The sequence below is a fragment of the Aulonocara sp. 'chitande type north' Nkhata Bay genome, linkage group LG15 (assembly GCF_057382095.1).
Source record: "Aulonocara sp. 'chitande type north' Nkhata Bay isolate Kocher_YH1m ecotype deep benthic linkage group LG15, A_spYH_male_GT1.1, whole genome shotgun sequence".
Classification (NCBI taxonomy): Eukaryota; Metazoa; Chordata; class Actinopteri; order Cichliformes; family Cichlidae; genus Aulonocara; species Aulonocara sp. 'chitande type north' Nkhata Bay.
The window spans coordinates 16,672,150-16,690,545 of record NC_141358.1 but is presented as its reverse complement, the minus strand read 5'-3'; the positions used below and the strand labels follow the sequence as shown (position 1 = coordinate 16,690,545).

The 18,396-nt window shown below is 37.9% G+C and overlaps 1 protein-coding gene across 20 annotated transcripts in view; it reads left to right on the top strand.

The window, feature by feature from the left end:
- The window catches only part of ptprk (protein tyrosine phosphatase receptor type K), a 105,898-nt gene that overhangs the window by 70,084 nt on the left and 17,418 nt on the right, over positions 1 to 18,396 (top strand). For 15 of the 20 annotated variants that reach the window (XM_086264663.1, XM_086264665.1, XM_086264668.1 and 12 more), the window contains 11 exons: positions 3,984 to 4,166; positions 4,966 to 5,085; positions 6,269 to 6,378; positions 6,489 to 6,690; positions 6,801 to 6,906; positions 7,047 to 7,119; positions 7,321 to 7,443; positions 7,771 to 7,845; positions 8,028 to 8,064; positions 13,288 to 13,423; positions 16,399 to 16,428. In XM_086264663.1, the coding sequence (XP_086120789.1) occupies positions 3,984 to 4,166; positions 4,966 to 5,085; positions 6,269 to 6,378; positions 6,489 to 6,690; positions 6,801 to 6,906; positions 7,047 to 7,119; positions 7,321 to 7,443; positions 7,771 to 7,845; positions 8,028 to 8,064; positions 13,288 to 13,423; positions 16,399 to 16,428 (1,195 nt within the window). The remainder of the gene's footprint in view (positions 1 to 3,983; positions 4,167 to 4,965; positions 5,086 to 6,268; positions 6,379 to 6,488; positions 6,691 to 6,800; positions 6,907 to 7,046; positions 7,120 to 7,320; positions 7,444 to 7,770; positions 7,846 to 8,027; positions 8,065 to 13,287; positions 13,424 to 16,398; positions 16,429 to 18,396) is intronic. The other 5 variants (XM_086264667.1, XM_086264678.1, XM_086264676.1 and 2 more) reach the window with 1 other exon arrangement.

Genomic DNA, 18,396 nt, shown 5'->3' with positions numbered 1-18,396 from the left:
TGGATTGTGAGACGGAGGAGATACTACATCACTGAGGTTCTGGTTGCTGTTTCTGTGAAACCATTTCTGTGAAAAGTATAAAACCAACTAATTACCTATTAATGAATCCTGCAAGTTGGATGGCCTCATTTCCACGAGCATGTGCTTTGTAGTTTGATCTGAGTCAATTCCACACCACACTAATGTTCGAACTGTTTAAAAGCCAAAAGGTGAAAGTACTAAGAGGTGTTATTGGTATTAGTAATGTTGAGTTTTATGGGTAATAAGAAGAATAAAGAACAGAGCCAACTTTACCCTTTAAAAGACATTTGTGGACTCCTCCCTCTTTGCTTCGCGTTTATGTTTGAATTGCTTTTGAATTTAACTCATGCATGTCTTTTTAATCATCAGACACGAGCTGGATTTCCATTTATTTTTCTCAGCCTCATAATTTGAAACAACTCGCACGGCACTGTATGGATAGTGTTTTTTGGACTTAATTGCTGCTTTCATAATTAGCCTCTCAAAATCCATGTAGCTTCCAAGTGCAAATTGAAAACATGTTGGAGGGCAAATTTGAACCTTTTAAGTACTTAAATGTGGCCTAGAAAGAGAAGCACACATGCAGAGAGAAATTAGAGTTAGAGACAGAATAAATGGATGGAGTTTCATTTGTCTTACTTATGACAGTGGAAGGATTACCAGGAACTAATTGGACAGATTAACTTGGCTTTAGCTGCATCTCCTGTCAACCTTTTCTTTTCCAGCCCCTCCTCTCCTCTTTTCTTCTGCTTTTTCTTCAGCTTCATCTCCTCTCACAATGGTTTTATGGCTGTGTTTGTTGGCTCTTCATAATACCTCATGTTGAGGGACATGGTTTAGTTGCCTTTAGCATAGTTCTGTTTCATTTAGTTTCATTTCCTTTGCTTTTGTTTTCCATTTTTTAATTCCAACCTCTGGATTCTGCTGATATGAAGCTTTCTGTCGTTGGTGTTATTGTTAGTGTTTATTGGTATTGTTGTTGTTTTCAAAGCTGCATCTGTAGAGAACAAAGCCTTTTAGTTCCAACATGAATCCAGCCATTTGTCTGTCTACCAAAAGGAGGGGGAAAGGGACAAGGCAGCCTCTGTGGTTTGCCATTGGACCTGGTCCCGCTTGACTCTGGCTGTATTCCAGACGAGTTATCGTCGTTCCCCGTTCCACCTCTGTTTCTCTCTTTCTGTCTCTTGTCTCCGTTTCCCTTTTCTCTCTCTGCTACCTTTATCTGTTCCTCGCTTTCTTCAAACCCAGTTTCATTTTTGTCCATATATTGCTCTGTTCTGCCACTATTCTTTCTTTCTTTTTTCATTCTTTCTCTCTTTCTTTCCCTACCTGCTTCCACTATAAATAGAGATAAGCAGCAATACAATATAAGTCAATAGGGTAATGGGTTTTCAAAAAAGTCATGGTGCGTGTGGGTGTTAAAGACACATAAATTTGTTTACACATTCACATTGTGGGGAACCACCTCCCATTTGGGGACACAAAGTCCCAGTATAATAAATCTTGAAATTATAGGGCCTAATGTTAGGGTTGGGTAACTGGTTATGATGGTAGGTTAGGGCAAGTCTCCAGGAAATGAATGTAATGCCCCCTGAAGTGATGGAAATATGACACTGTGTGCATGTGTGTTTGTGTGACAGGCAGCCAGTCATATATTTTGTTTTAATTCCACGTGGAAGACTGTCTTACTGTGAAGCAGTGTTAGCATCAAGAGACCCTGAAATCAATGTAATTTATTACACTGCCCTAACTGTGAGCATGTGTGTGCGTGTGTCTATGCACCTGTGTGTCATAATAGCTTGTTTTATAGTGAGGATCACAACTATTGATTTGAACAGGGAGAGAGACACAGAGAAGAGAATGAGACAAGTGAGGAAGACAGCGAAACAAAGCGAGAGACAGGCAGAGAAACCAGTGGTCTCTGTCTTGCTCTATTTAAATGTCAACCATCCAATAACAGGTTGAAGCAAAAATGAAATGCTCTGACCCCTCAGCTATTAACACACACGCTGTTCAGCAATAATATTTTCTCAGCAGACAATTACCTGCACAGCCTTTCTTCCCCTGTGTCTTCTTCTATTCCTCATTTTCTGTCCATCTGTTTGTCACATTATTAGTGACATATTTATGTTTAGAGGATTACGCAAACATTAGCATGACTGCATTTTGTGTTGTTGAGTGTATGTAAGAGTTGTGTGTTTGTCCTTGACAATGAATTGTTATTATGAGAAGTTTTACTGAGATGAACACACACGCACACACAAACACACCTATAAATGCTCTGCCCAGATTTAATCTTGATTCAGTCACAATCTAAAGTGTGAGTGGGTGTGTGAGTGTGTGTAGGTGCCTGTGAGCTTCCGTGCATGTGTGTGTGTGTGAGTGACAGGCAGATAATGGGTTGTCAGAAGAAGCGACAAGTTTGTGTCCTTGTGTAGTCTCCTCTGAAAGAGGAAGACCCAGGGAAAAACACAGAGCAAGACAAGGAGGGGTTGGGGAGAGACGTGCGTCTCTATTTAAGGTGAGCCGTTTTTATTAAAAAATCTTGGGAGGACATAAGGAATCAGGTGGGTTACAGCTAGACTGGATAAAAGAGGAATAAAACATCAACAGGTGATAGACTTATCAACGTGAATTCAATTTTTGACGAAGAACAAAGCTTTTCATTAAGTTTGTCTTTGTTTCCCAGTAATGTATTTCACTCTGGCGATGTCAAAGACCAATGCATCCAATCAATATCAGAGTTAATCAAGGCATTTCTTAAGTATTGGAAGTACTGAGCCTGATTAGAAAGATAATTTTGATTATAACATCGAGAACTTTTTAAACTGATTAAAATATCCAGAACAGAAAGTCCCTGAATTTACCAAATTAATCAAAAATAGCAAGCATTTGGATAAGATACTTGAAGAGTGTTGCAACATGGAAGTGTACTGTATTTCACCGCCTTTCTCAAGTGGTTGACCCATTAGGATTAAAAGTCTATTTATATAATAAATTATTAGTAATAAATAAATTATTAGTGACATATTATTAGTGATTTAGATCTATGGCAATGTGCCTGAGGATACACCAAGCTGCTAGCTATATTGTGCTTCAGTTCAAAAATATTTATCATGCTTTACTCTGGAAGATGGTAGAGTGGCAGAGGCATTTCAATAGACTGTTACATCCTCTGGAATCTGCCTTGACTGATGGATATCTTCTCTAGTTAGAAGGAGAAATAACTCTTTGACAGCAATTGGTGGCGCTTAAAGATATTACCTTACTTCTGTTTTCCAAAGGAAAGCAGTATCTTGTGGATTGATAGCCACATAGCTTGAATGCTATTTCCTGTATCTGAGGTAGGCTTTTAAGGTGAATGCAGCAGAAAGCAGGTAGAAATATATGTATTTAAATGTACTCCCTGGCATATATATAGTGGACTCACAGGCAGGACTCTTGCATGCAGAATGTAGAGGAGGAATAGCACAGCCTTGTGATTATAGTCTCTTCTGTGGCTGTGTGTGTGTGTGTGTGTGTGTGTGTGTGTGTGTGTGTGTGTGTGTGTGTGTGTGTGTGTGTGTGTGGGCACTGTGGGATTATTGATCCAGCTAAATGAGCCAGTTAAGGTAATTAAAGCCCTGGGCACCGAGGAGGGAAAGTTGATTATATTGACAATAACAGTCTGAATACACATAAAAGACAGAAAAAAACGACGTGTCCTTATGGAAGCTATTGCTTTTGAGAAATAGTTGATTGACAAGGGTGGTGAAGAAATAGGTTTTTGTAAAGTCCAGTGAGGAAAAATGTTGACACAGAGCTCTTGGTCATTTTGGCAACATAGTTACTTCATGGAAATGCAGTAGTTCAAAAGCTTCCTCAAATGTTGGATGCAATTAGAGTGTTGCAGTATCGGAAAAAATATAGATCTATATCAACATGTATAGATCACAGATCTTCTTTCTTCTCTTATTTTGTAGAACCTATGCGAACTCCTAAAAGGCTGAAGATTGCTGAGACCAGGTCGCGTTTGATCGCAGTGGACTGGGAATCGCTGGGTTACAACATCACCCGCTGTCACACCTTTAACGTTACCATCTGTTACCATTACATGACTGCCAACGATCGTAGCAAAGCTGACTGTTTGGACATGGACCCTAAAGGTACTACTTACTTTTCTTCCTACCTTAAAGGTGCTACCGTACTGTGCTACTGACATTGATGCAGGATTTGAAGTCGTGGTGTTTTCTAGTGTTACATTGCTTTTTATTCATTGTGACATGGGTAAAGAAGTACAAAAAGACTTGATAAAGTAACAACCCTAAAAGTGCTGAAATTTAGTATAATAAAAAGGTGTCTGCTTTCAGCGAGATTTCAAATTTGAGTGGATCATTTATTCACAGTGAGCTTGACACTAGTATTGACAACCACTTCATTTTGAAGCCAGACATAATATCAGAAGCACTGATGTTGAAGAATATTGGAATGGACATAGGTTGTAGGTACAGTAGTTGGAATCATTCCCTGAAAAGTGAATAATTAATTATTGGTTGAAGTCATGTCTCTCATACACTCAGTTTGACCTGCTCAGCTATTGATCCGTTAGTCAATAAATGTAGTAGCTGACTGACAGAAATGTGATAGCCAATATTTACATAATCAATTACATATTTAGGTTCAAGACAGATGACAACAGCTCTCTTGTTCCTTCGTTTGAAATATAAGGCTTTACAGTGAAAGCAAACAAGTGGTAAACTGCCTTTAGCTCTCACACTATTACCGGTACTCACACCTAACAATACATTTAAAAACACTAAGTTCTGATTTTACATTACATAGACCATTATAAAATCAGCAGCAGATTACTGAGTGAGAAAAATTGGTTTTGATCCTAAATACATTGCAAATGTTATGACATTTTACTCTGCAGTGTGTTTATGTTGACCCCATTTTTGTTCTTAGCACCACGCCACCTGGTGGGGAACCTGCCGCCCTACACCAACGTCAGCCTGAAAATGATTCTCACTAATCCGGAGGGACGGAAAGAGAGTGATGAGACCATCATACAAACCGATGAAGATGGTACGATACACATATCACACCTTTTTTTTATTCTTTTCCCCATTTCAAATGTTTTTATCCATTTTATGTATTTTTGTCACAGTCTGGCGAGGGCAGACTGTATGAATTGAAAAAGGACCCAAAATGCAGACTCCAAGGAACAGGGAACAAAACTTGAATGTTAACAAAAAGCGAGCCGTTTAATATGGCTGGTAAAAAAGGTACAAACAAAGGGCAAGGCAAACTGAAGCAAAATTAACACAAACCTAAACTGGGAAATCTAAGCAAACAATAAGAAAAACCTAGACAAGAAACTTGGAAGCATGGCATAGAAAACATGGCGTGGACAACAGACGACCTGACAATCACACACTGAAAACAGAGGACTTAAATACACAGGAGGTGATTAGGGGAAGTGGAGACACATGAGGAAACAGCTGAGGGTAATAAAGCAGGACGAGGCAAGGGAAGCAAAACTAGAAACACTCACATGAGACATGGACCTTCAAAGTAAAACAGGAAACACACTGACTGAATTCTAAACATGTAAACTTAACAGCAACTGGGGAGACAGAATATAGGAACCTGAAATATGGTACAAAACCATCACAGTGGACATAACATGGAACACAGGGAAGCCATATGACGAAGCCAAAGAGCAAAACCTAAGATAACCATAACTGAGATCTAGGGAAACACGAAACAGTACCACAAAGGACTCAAAACATAATCCATAATATAAAAACACGAGATCTCTCCAAAATGAAACAGGAACATGAGAGGCAGACATAACAACATAAGACAACAGACATGAAACACACGAAGGGCAAGGGAGATTTAACATAGTTGGAACACGAGGGGGAAATAATAAGAACTAGAAACACTTAGGCATGATAACAAATAAACTTAGGAAACCTGATAAGCTTAAACATACACTATGAACATCAAAAGAACTGAAACTCAAAACACTGGGTCATAAGACCCAGGACCGTGACAATTTTTTTATGAAGCAAACTTTTCAATAAGGGATGGAGTTTTGTACAAAGGGTGTTTTTAGTATCTGTAACTCGTTTCTGCATGTGTTGGGAATGTCACTGCTGCCTGTTCTCAATCTGTGTATTTCTGTTTAGCAGTTGGTTTCTCATTTGCAGAACATTATACTGTTGATTTTATTAGAACTGCATGAATTTATGTGTGTTAACAGTTCCTGGTCCAGTTCCCAGTCAGTCACTTAAAGCTACTCCATCTGAAGAAACAATAAGTCTTTCCTGGAAGGAACCAACGGAACCCAATGGAGTCATTATACAGTATGAGGTACTATCATTAGCAGCTGTTGTAGAGGCCAAACTTAACACAGCAATCCTTTGGAAAAATATAAACAAATTTAAAAAAAAAATGGTTTCGCTTTCTCTACTCCAACTCAGATCAGCTACAGTGGCGTGCATTCGTTTGACCCTTCGGTGCCTCTGCAACGACCAGGGCTCACAGTGTCACTGCCTTCAAACGCCTCCCATCACATGTTTTCTCAGCTCCACCCAGGTGTCACATACCAGCTGTCTATACGAGCATCGACCTCTAAAGGGTTTGGTCCTGCAACCACGCTCAATGTGACAACTAATATTTCAGGTGGAAAAAATACATTTTAATATGTGCTGTTGACTCAAAATTTTTTAATATCACATTTAGACAGCAAGAGGTTAGAGCTACACTTATGCAGCCTCATATTCTCTTTTCAGCTCCGACAATAGACGAGTACGATGGTCAAGAGGCCTTCCTGAATGAAACTGCAACAACTATCACTGTCCTGCTCAAACCTGCCCAGGCTAAGGGAGCACCCATAAGGTACAGCACTTCTGTTATCTGTTAAACTGGATAGATCACATGACAAAAGCAGTCAAAGGCTTTTCACTAATCATGTGTGTGTTAGTAAAATAACAACAACCAAAATTACATCTGTACTCATATTGTCTCTATGTCTACAGTGCGTACCAGATTGTGGTGGAAGAAGTGAATCCTCAGCGGACACGCCGTCAGGCTTCGTCTGACTGTTATCAGGTGGTTATTAATCCTTTTTACGTATGTTTGAAAACCCATGCCCCTTTTACAGCTTTTCTTATAAGCGTAAATGGTTGAAGTTGAATAAAAAATAACAATAAATTTCCATTAATGGGCTTTGTTGACTCTGCTATTAAAATACCTCTTTTTATTTACATTTAATTGAAGTTACATTTATAGACGTATCTTCATCTTCTCCAGGTCCCAGTTTCTTACCACAGTGCATCTAGCGGTGGATCCCCTTATTATTATGCCGCCCAGTTGTCCCCCAGCAGCCTGCCTGAACCACTTCCCTTTACTGTGGGAGACAACAAGACGTATCAGGCAAGTCTTTAATCTGAACAAAACCGTATGTATGTAATGCCTTGAAAAGATGTGTTTATCAAAAATTCTGAAATACAGAAGTAAATGGCAGCACAACACATTCACTGGAACTAGAAGGCAGTTGCTGTTATGCAGGAGGTTTTATTTTTAAAAACGATACGACTTAAAGTTCATAGAAATTGTATGCAATACTTTTTAAAGGCTACATAATTTGAATGTTTACATATCGATATCCTTCTCAGCCAAGTGTAAAAGTAAAATTGCTTGTTGTAAATCTGTAAATGTATCGTAGACATGTGTGAACTGATCCTTCTTTCTTTTCCTCAGGGTTTCTGGAATCCACCTCTGGCTCCAAGGAAGAACTACAACATTTATCTTCAAGCTGTCAGCAGTACAGAGAGGGTAGGCTGTGTATTTAATTTTTTTGAATGAGGTTCAAAAAGGCGCACTCATAGACTTACATTATGTTGCAGCTTCTGTACACTCATTATGTACAGTATTTAATATTAAACGCTAAGAGCAAGGTTCGTGTTGTAGTGTGTTAGTGGAACTAAGGTTTCTTCCTTCTGTCTTTTTTTCCACAGGAAACAAAGACACAGTGTCTGAGGCTGGCAGCTAAACGTAAGAACCCATTTGACCTTAACAGTATCTTAATTTAACTCTTAGGAACAGCTTCAATGCTAAAAATATTTTCAAAATATTTTGTCAAAAAAAGACAAAAAAAATCCTGCAACCCCTGGGCAGAAGAAAGTTGGCCTAAAAAGAGGGTGGTCTTTAAGGAATAGGAGCTTCAGCTCTACTTAGCTGATGTCATCGCATCAGAATAGTTCATACTGCAGTGTAAGAACAGACGAACTAAGGGGATATGCCAGGTCCCAGCATTAGAGAAATGTGGAATATTTGGATTTCGAACAATGTAATGTTGGTGTAGTAGAATCCAAGAGTAAAGTGTTGGAGTGTAATAGGTCCCCTTCAAGGGTTTGGCATAAATCTAAGGGGAATGCAGCTCTTGCAGCTCTGCTATTTTGTTCTATCCTCCTCCCACCAGACAAGCACGGACCCATTCACATACTTCTTACACTTCTGTTTTAAAGTGAGTCATTGCTGACTTTGGAATTCACATGGAATTAAAATCCCACTTTCCCAGCTGAAAATACTCACATGAGTCCAATGAAGCTCTTATTCCCATTACATAGTTTTTTTTGTTTTTTAAACTACTCTGATCTGATCTAAAGGGACCAGCTGTGAATGGCCAAAGTCTCTTGTTACAAGCCAGCCTTTATAAAGAGTGAAATCGGAGTGGAGGGGAGGTGCACGAATTTATTTCCCACAATATGCTAAAAGGTTTCTTTGGTCCAATGATACCAAAAAAATTTGCTTACTCCAGCCTTAATCAGTTTATTATTGTGTTTTTCCTCTGGTCTGCCCTTTATTCCCATGGAGGTTTGTCAAATGGAAATTGTTTCTGGTTTAAGAGCATTACAGAAAACAGTATTGCGCTTGTGCATGGCATTGAAAGAAATGTGTGTTGGTGCGCACTGAGTCTAAATGTCGGGTCTTTACCAGGTTTTTGCCATGTTAATAGATTATCAGATGGTTTTAAACGGTGTGGAGTTAATCCCCGGGCACTACACACATAAGCGCATGTGCACAAAAATGCACACACACTATTTTGAGGAAAGATTTTTAGAAATGCGGCTGATGGATCAGAGTTTATCTGTGTGGAGTAGGAATAAGGATAAACACATTATATTTTGAATGAAACTGACATCCTCACACTGTTGTGTAACCAGCAGAGTTGAGCTTCAAATGACTGCGCAGGCATTTCAGTGTTTATTCGACTTGTAATGTAGAACTACAAGGTAAAATTTAAATGAATACAAAATGTTCCCACTTTTGCTAAAACTATAACTGCCCTATAATTATTTCACACCAGTTTTTTCTTGTTTTTATGACAACACAAATGTAGTGATACAGCAATTTTAAGAGGAAATAATTATTAGTTCACTAATCTTCATTTTATTGCTTTATTAAAGATTAAAGCAGAACATAATTCCTTAAAGCATGGCAGAAACTTAGTAGTATTATTATTGTGTAGTTAAGGTGATGCTCTCAAGCAATTACAAGCTTCATTAATCTCCATAGATTATTCTAGTGTTTTTGTTATTTTGGTGTACTTTTTAATATCAGTATGAAAACTTGTGATAAGTAGAAGGTTTACATCAGATATCGCAGAAAACTAATAAGATCGGAAATAGAATCAGTTCATGAGTTACGTCCTTTTTCTTGCACAATGTGAAACTGTGGTTGCAGTTTCTTGAACAGGTGGTCACTCTGCCCAAAAGCTGCTAAAATAAAATGACACTGTCTTTCTAGCCTAGGGAGGTCTGAGTGAAGCCGAACGACTTTAGAGGGGATTTCAGATTTTTATAATAAGAGAGACCAACACACTAATGGATCGAGAGGTCAGACCACTGTGTCTTCTTTACTCTCTCCGTCTTTCTGCATGTGTGTTTATGTGCATTCAACCATGCATCCGGGAGGGAGGATTAAGTGATGGTGGTCATAGTAGGTCATTTGGGGTATTGTGTATTGTCATTCCTGCCGCAGGGCGTTTTGTGCGCCTGTGTGCAGGCAAGTTGTGAGTGTTAGTGTACTGACCTGAATCATTTTTACACACATTAAGAGCTTCCGCAGACATTATGAGGTTAGGCTGAGAACCCTTAAAGGATTATTGTTGTTGTTTTGGTGTGTCTTGTTTGGACATATTTTATCTGTGTGATCTTCTAATAGTCTCTTGGTTGGATAGTTATATGAAGTGAGACGTTCCATGTGGAAGTCATCTAAAATAAAGTTTGGCCTTCGTACATCAGCACTAAGATGATGAACAGATTTTGTAGCTACTCAGCAGTGCCCTTTATTTGCTGGTATAGAAGTGCAAAAAAAGAAAAATCACAAAATTAGAAAAAAAGACAATATAATGTCATTATGCCAAGCTGTGGTTAAGCTATATAAACAACATAAAACTTTACACTTAGTTTTCTGCATAATCAGTTTAAGCATTCTCTGTTTTCAAATATCTTGATTTTTACTTTTTACCATAAATAAACCTAGTAAGTATTGGCTGCATAGTAAAAGCTTGATTTATCTCATCCCTCTGCCCGGACAGAGAGCTGAGATAGAGGTATGCTGTTTCTGTTTGTTTGTTCATCTGTCAGCAAAATTACACAAAAACTACTAGTCCAAATTTCATAAAACATAACAGATGAAGGAAGAATCCATTACGTTTTGGTGCAGGTCTGGGTTGCTTTTTTTGATAATTGTGATGGAGGGAGGGCGTTGGCCTTGGCTCTTCTAGTCTTTCTGTGTGATGGAGCTCTGCTGCCCAGGCTCAAAAACTATTAAAATCACATTAGTGAGCAACAATGATCCCTCACTGCTTTGGGTATTTTATTTTATTTTGGATTGATCACACAAACACCATCCCGATGCTGTAAAAACTCACTGAAGCACCAAATAGGTATTTTTCCACCAATGAAAATAGACCTCAAAATAGACCCTATTTACTTTAGGTTGAGTGACATTAGGAATTAATTGGTTTGGTGCTAAGACTGATGTGGGGCTGTGGAAGTCAAGGCATTACTAAAAATGTTTTATTCTTGTGTGTTATTTTTATTATGTTGATAATGGAAGTGGGTTGTTGTTTGATGCATGTATTGCATTATGTTGAATTTTGTGCATATGTCACTGAGTTGGATTATTTGGATTATCATAAGACATGATAATGTTCTTACGCTGCAGTATGAACTGTTCTGATGACATCAACTAAGTAGAGCTTGGGAGCCTGAAAACAGATGCTCTCTGTCTTTCTGTTGACTTTCTGTCCATGATCAACAGCATTTAAGCCCTGCAGCCTACACTCCGCTTGAAACGTCACTGGTGAATTATTTTCCAAAACAGACAAAATCAGGGAGTTCAGTCAATTCTCTGAAGTCATCAGAAGCAGAAATGAGTTCGGCTACAAGCAATATATGGTGACATTGGTGCAGAAACACTGGACAGCTACAGTTAAATTGCATTTTAAAAGCATTTTCTAAAGAGACCGTGATGCCAAAGAGGCAGCAGAGAAGACACATAGACATTCAGTTGGTTATTTTCATTACTATAGTGTACATTTATAGGGATGTTTATTTTGAATGTTTGAATATTGCTGCTGGGAGTCAGATTTGATTGATGATTTAGTTCGGTGTAGTACGTTTGCCATCATGTATAATGCGACTAAATAAATGAGAAGCCGATGTCTGTGTAAGGTGAGTGCTTTTAGCTCAGTTGACCCAGCTATAGAAGCTGGTATAGGCCATTGTCAGCTTCCACTGATTCTCTACCACTCCTTTTTTTACAGGATTGTATTTTTAAGTTCAACAAGAAATGCATCTCTTTTTATAGCCTTTTTTTTTTGGTCTTGAATCGATTTTAAAACACCTGCTCTGAAAATGTTCAAATACAGTTCAAGCTGTAGAAGCAATCTCTTTGTTTCATTATTACATAGCAACCATATTAATGAAGAAATTTCTGTTGATTTAAGTACTTAAATATGCGACCCAGATTACCCCCAAAATGAAATATTTGATTATATTTACAGTTCGAATGACAGTTGCCATGGCATTTGTGCTAGCAGCTGTTTAACTTTTCTTTACAAGGCATATTTAGATGCTTGATATTTGCCTGAACTTTAGCACAGGGATAATTGAACCTTAGTAATTAATCACCTAGATTTTGTCTGATGTGAAGGCAGCCTAAGAGAAAAACAACCATATTTCCTTAGATGGTATACGTTCCTAGCCTGAGGCGACGTGGGCTTTTTTAAATATGCCTTACAGTCAGTGCAACAGAGTAATAAGTTTAGAGATGTGACTAGGTTTGAAAAAGCTGTATATTCTTGGAAATCTTAAATGGTTGATCGTGTTATTTGGCTAGTTAATTCTTCAGAATGCTGTTTTGAAAACAAAAAGGAGCTTTTCACAAGAGTCCGAATTATAGTTATTTATATGTCCTTACTAAGATAACAAGTTGTTACTAAGATAATCTTGATTTGCTGTTAGACCAAGTTGTAGATTATTCATCTTATGCTCTGCCCAACTCCGCGCAGATCAGTGGGTTGTTGTGTTTGCGGGGTTCAATGTTGCCAACTGGGAGGTTTAAAAGAGTCCTCTGGTGGGCAAAATATGCAACATCGAAATTCATAACATAGGAGTCGTTGGCGCTTTTCTCCCCTCTTCTTTATTTTTTACCCCTCAGTCGTAAAAAGCTGACGAGGTACTATCATCACACCACCAGGTGGTTGGGTGGTCAGCATGGACACCCACGATGTAGGAGCTTCAAAGTGATACCACAGGTGTATCTGCTAAAAACCTCCAAAGAGTTTGAATATTAGTGAGCCTGACCACAACATTTTCGTTTTTAAAAACGTTTACTTCGGTGGAAACTAGACACTTTTTTAAACATATGTACCCCGGTCTCTAGGAAGAATATCAACTGGTCAGGAGCTGGTTAGCTAATAAACAGTTAAAAATAAACATACTTTTAATCTCTACTGTCCAGTAAACTCTAAAACTCTCTTTAAATACCGTTGCAATTTAAATTTTCCTTTTTTTGCAACATTTCGAGGTTTTATTTATTTATTTATTTCTCCTACAATTTGAAAACTCAGTTTTCCTTGAAACTTCCAGGAATGCACAAATAATCCCAAGTGTGTTCTTACTGGACAGTGATTTTAATGCTTTTTCCCTTTAGTAGTTACTGTGTTCCCATCTTGTTGATGTCTTTTGTCATCATCTTTCTTAGGTGCCACAGAGGAACCAGAAGTCATTCCCGACCCTGCTAAGCAGACGGATCGGGTGGTGAAAATCGCTGGAATTAGTGCTGGTGTTCTCGTTTTCATACTGCTGGTGCTGGTAGCCATTCTGCTGGTTAAGAAGAGGTGAGTGACAACTGCAAACAATACTCACTAAAGCAGCTCAATGAAGATTATTAAAGAGGGTAAATATTTACAAGACCAACATTGAATGCACACACCAACTTGCATGCGTGCACACACATACACACACAAATATGCTCTTAGTTCATTCTCTTGTTGTGTGTTGGTCCAGTATTTGCTGTAGTAACACCATCTTCCATCCATCCACCATAAATGTTGATCTCCCCTCAGAACCAGTTCAATCGCTTTCTGAAGTTTAATTTCCCACCAAATGGCTAAAGGCTTGTGAAAACCCCCCAAATGTTTTATGTTTAAAATATGCTGTCTTAGTTTTTGATGATCTGGTACAAGAAATGTCAGAGCTGAATGTATTGTGTTCTTGCACATTACAGCTGTTTTCTCAAGTGAAAGTAGGAAAAGGTAGAGTGAAAGAAAATGTCAATCAAAAGATCTTAAGTAAATATAAAATGAAATTATGTATCTGCTTTATCATAACCGCTTAAATGAACTCATCAAAATCATCAAAACAGTATCATGTTTGTCAGTTTAGAAGCAGCAAAGCTTAGGTCCGTTCTGCACAAAGGTGGAGATTTTGGTGAAGCAGACTGAAGAAAAGATGCTTGCTGAAATGGTTTTGTGCATTTATAGTTGTGCTGTTATTTTAAGGGAAATGTAAACGGATTCATACAATATCTAACCTTTTACTTGTACAGCACAATAGCTCTGATAAGAATCAGAGACCAGAGATGTGTCGGTGTAGCAGTTTGGCCTGTATTGTTAATTTGGTGCAGAGCTCCACTATGTGGTGGATAGTGACAGTTACAGCCTGAGCATGCTTTACAATAGGTACATCTTTACAGTAGATGAAGACAGAAGTTAGAATAAAGCTCTGATAGATTTTGTAGAAAATACAGAGAAAATGCACAGACGTATTCATGGAATATGCATGTATAGCTGCCTTGCGTTTATGAAATATCATGGTTTTAGTCCCACTTTTCCACATTCACTACGAGTAAAACATATGTATACAACAACATCAGTATTGCTGCAGTCATAGTATAATCTCAAGACATTTTTGAAAACTAGTAAAATATGACGATAATCAGAACCTTAATGAAATAAATGAATCCCTGAATGTGATTTTTACCATTTCGTTAACAGTGTTGGAAAGTTGGAAAAGCAGTGACAAGAAACAGCGTTTTAATATAACCTTCTTAGTCTTGGATCCACTGTGAAGCTCCATTAGGCTAAATTTTGTCTGACTACTTTTGGGAGAATGTGTGCTCATGTGTATGTGTTTGCATCTGCATTTATAATTTATGTAAATGCGCCAGCATGCATGTAATAATTAACAATTCCTAAAAAAAATTAGTTTTTTCTGCGATTTTAACTTTTTACTTACAATAGTTGAGGGAGTGCACACTTGAAAAAGAATAATTAGAAATAATTAAGAATAATTAATTTCCACTAACAGAGACCCTGAAAATTCAGTAAAACTATTCACATTAATCGTTTGGCTTACCTATTAGTTATTATGACTCATCCTCAATTTAAGAAAACGTCTCAGGAGATTTTGCTTTCCTCTGAAAAAATTGAAGGACTACATCTTGGCACAAGCCTTAAGAGAGCAACCAGGAAGAGTCTCTCAGTTACAACCAATCATAATTACACTCAGCAAATCAAAAACAATTACAGACATTAAATCACAGCCAGTAATGATCTCTCATCATCAGAGAACTTTGCTCTTGTGGCTCCTGACCTCCATATTTTTCTTCTAATTTGCGTAATGAATTAATGCGAGCCAGCGTCCATGCTGCAGCTTTAGTGTGAAAGTGCAATTGTAAGTGATGAGCAGAGGAGCTGAGCTTAAAGTGTAGGGTAGATGGTCCATTTGAAATGTGTTTTGCAGGAGCTACTACCACTGTGTTTTGCGGGGTGTTTATTTTTGTCACATCTAACAGTATTTGAAACACTGTGTGCACTCAATGGCTTGATTGCTGTTACTCATTTAACTTTTTTCATCCCTTGAGTACTGGATTGGATTTAGTATGTGGTATTGTTGGGGCTTTGAAGCTTAATGTGGAGTTATGCATTTCACATAAATATGCTTGATAGTATAAAATAAGGCTGTTTATACAAGGAGTGCAAGAGCTCCTGTATGTTTTAGCAGCTTGAATCACAACACAAAGACAGCACACTGAGGTCCCATTTACTTCCCATTTACAACACACACAAATAATTTGTGGCAACAACTTAAAGTGACATGTTCATTCTGGTATTTTTACACACATTTCTACTGGAAGTTTGACGAGTTATGCATCATTAGTGCTCTAGATTTTTGTGATTTTTTTTTTTTTTAATTTAATAGTTTTCTCTTCCATAAAGGTTTCTGGGGAGATCAATCTTCATTGTCATTAAACCTTTACGACTTTGAACAATAATACTGCATCTTTAAAATAGTGGGACATGATGACATTGCAGTGACATCATGCTTGCTTTACAGGAAGCGAGCTGCCTGGTTTTACAGATTGGATAGCTTTGTGTTAGTTTTCATTTTGTAGGAGTGCGTAAAAAAAGATCATTGGCTGATTAGGGTTAAATCTCTAATCGGGCCATCGGGTTAGAGTAAAAAGTAAAGTTTTAAAATACTGCATGAATATTTTTAAATGGCACAAAAAATAAAGAAAAGAGAAAAGAAAGGCTGCATGGTGATAGGTTGATATTGGTGAGTTGTTATTCAAGTTTCGTAGCTTGTTTTGTACTATTTATTTAGCGTTAGCCTTTGGTTCTTTTTTTTTCTTAGTAAGAAATAGGTACTTTAGCTAATATGGCACCCCTTGCATGACCCTCAAGTTTTAGCAATCAAAGGGTGTTTTCTTCTGTTTTTGTTGTTACTGGTTGAGACAGGACAGTTTTGTCCTAATTTGCATATTCCCTTGTGTCTCACTCTTTGCTTTCTGATTGGCTCACAACCCCAGGAGGACCTACTATTCATACTCTTATTACCTGTAAGTAAACAACCAATCAACAACCAGCTCATCCAGCTGCTGTTATCTTATTGGGCGAATTATTAGTGGCTAGTTGTTGTTATTTTTAAAGATGCAGTATACTTTTTTCAAGACAAAACACATTTTCAGCTCTGACCAACCAGCCAAAGTCATCCTCATTGACGCCTCACCAGGGAGGGGGTCAGTTCACTTTCATGTCAATCTGTTCAGGATTTCAATTAATTCCTTCTTGTTTAAATGATTTTGATATTTTCAAAATATCGAAATTGTCTTTCTTTTTTTTGTTTTTACCAAGAGAATGTTGATGATTTCCTGTCTAAAAAGTCCAAGCAATGAATGAGTGCAAGAATTTATTTGAAGGACTGAACTGAGAGTGAATTGATCTCAGCCCTGGTGTCCTCTACATGCTCCAAAGTTGCTCTGAAGCAGGCTTAAGAAGGCCAAAGTTGGCCATAAACCAGACCCAAGCAGGCCAGAGTGGGACGGCACAGGCCTGAGCGTGTTATTTGAAAAAAGAATGCTGCACTTGTGACTTGTAGCTCTTTGTGTGCATGTAGTCATGTGATCATCCATCCGCCCATCAAGTCACAGGTATCATGGTAAAGCTCTGCTGCACATGTTCAGTGTCTCTCTCTCTCTCGTCAGTGGATCTGAACTAGTTGGTTTCCTATTTGGGATACGTGGTCTATGATTTTGTGTGGGTTGTTCTTATGATGGTTTTTTCTTCTTTTTTGGTTTACGTCTTTCTCTACCCAGGCCATTATGGGCTCTGACCAAGATGGATCATGAATCAATTATTTGTACTGCCTCAGATATTTTAATTCACTCTCATTGCTTCTTTTTATTCACAATCACCAGACTAAAAATCAAGATGTGCTGAGTATCAATGCAGGACTGTACCTTAACGTTCCCGTGGAGTAGTTTAATGAAACATTTCTTTCTAAACTAGGATGACTGCTTTGCTGATTTTTTTGAACTTGCTACAACCACTGCTTTTTACTGTTTACCATTAAGTAGCAGTTTTCTAATATTACATCTATTAAAACACATTATCAGGAACAAAATTTTGGTTCTACAGTGTCTCCTTTTTTCCTAACATAGCTAGTCTAAGCCATCCATTTATTCCAGTGCACCTTAAGAAGTTGGACGTGTTCCTCATCAGTGAAGACATTCTGCCTGGTGTCTTGGAATTCATTTGCAATTTTAGTAATTAGGCGAGTTCATTAGACATTCATGCATTTTTATGAATTCATACAGAACTTCAAATTAATTCGCAGTTCAAGTGTGAATATCAGAAAATAATGACAATGTTAAAAAGAAAAAGTAGATCCATTCTAGGTCCGGTCTCAGCTTCACCTTTCTTTTTCTTTCTCACTCTCCTTTCTTCTTATATATACAACATATTGAGAAAGTACTCAGCATGTGGTGGTTTATATAGTTTGCAAATATTGTAATTCTATGACAAACACACACACACAAGTAGATACATTTGGTCAATAGTTCAATCTATGTTTCTACTGAGTGTGTGTGTGTGATCTCAGAGGTGGAGATGGTGTAAGTTGGGGTCAAGAGGTAAAATATGCACAATAAACAGCATGCTTTCTATCAGTCAGAGCTGTACATTGCATCAGTTTGACAGCAATCAAAAACTGATTGGTAGCCAATAAAATGCACACGATGTTATCGCCTCTGCCTACAGGCTCTCTGTGTTTCAGCTGTAGAGATTTTCTTGTATACCGCACAGAAATGTAATAACTAAGAGCTGTTGTCTTAACTGATGTGCATCTACGGCTCTGGGTACATAATGTTCCTGCATGATGTGTCATGCTCGACATAATAAGTCCTTAAAAGTGTTTCCCTGCAACTTTGTATGTTGAAAACACCGAAAGATTAAATATGAAAATGATTTGATCTTGATATCTATTTAATCAGGTACCAGACTGATGATAAAAAGTAATTTCTCATTAC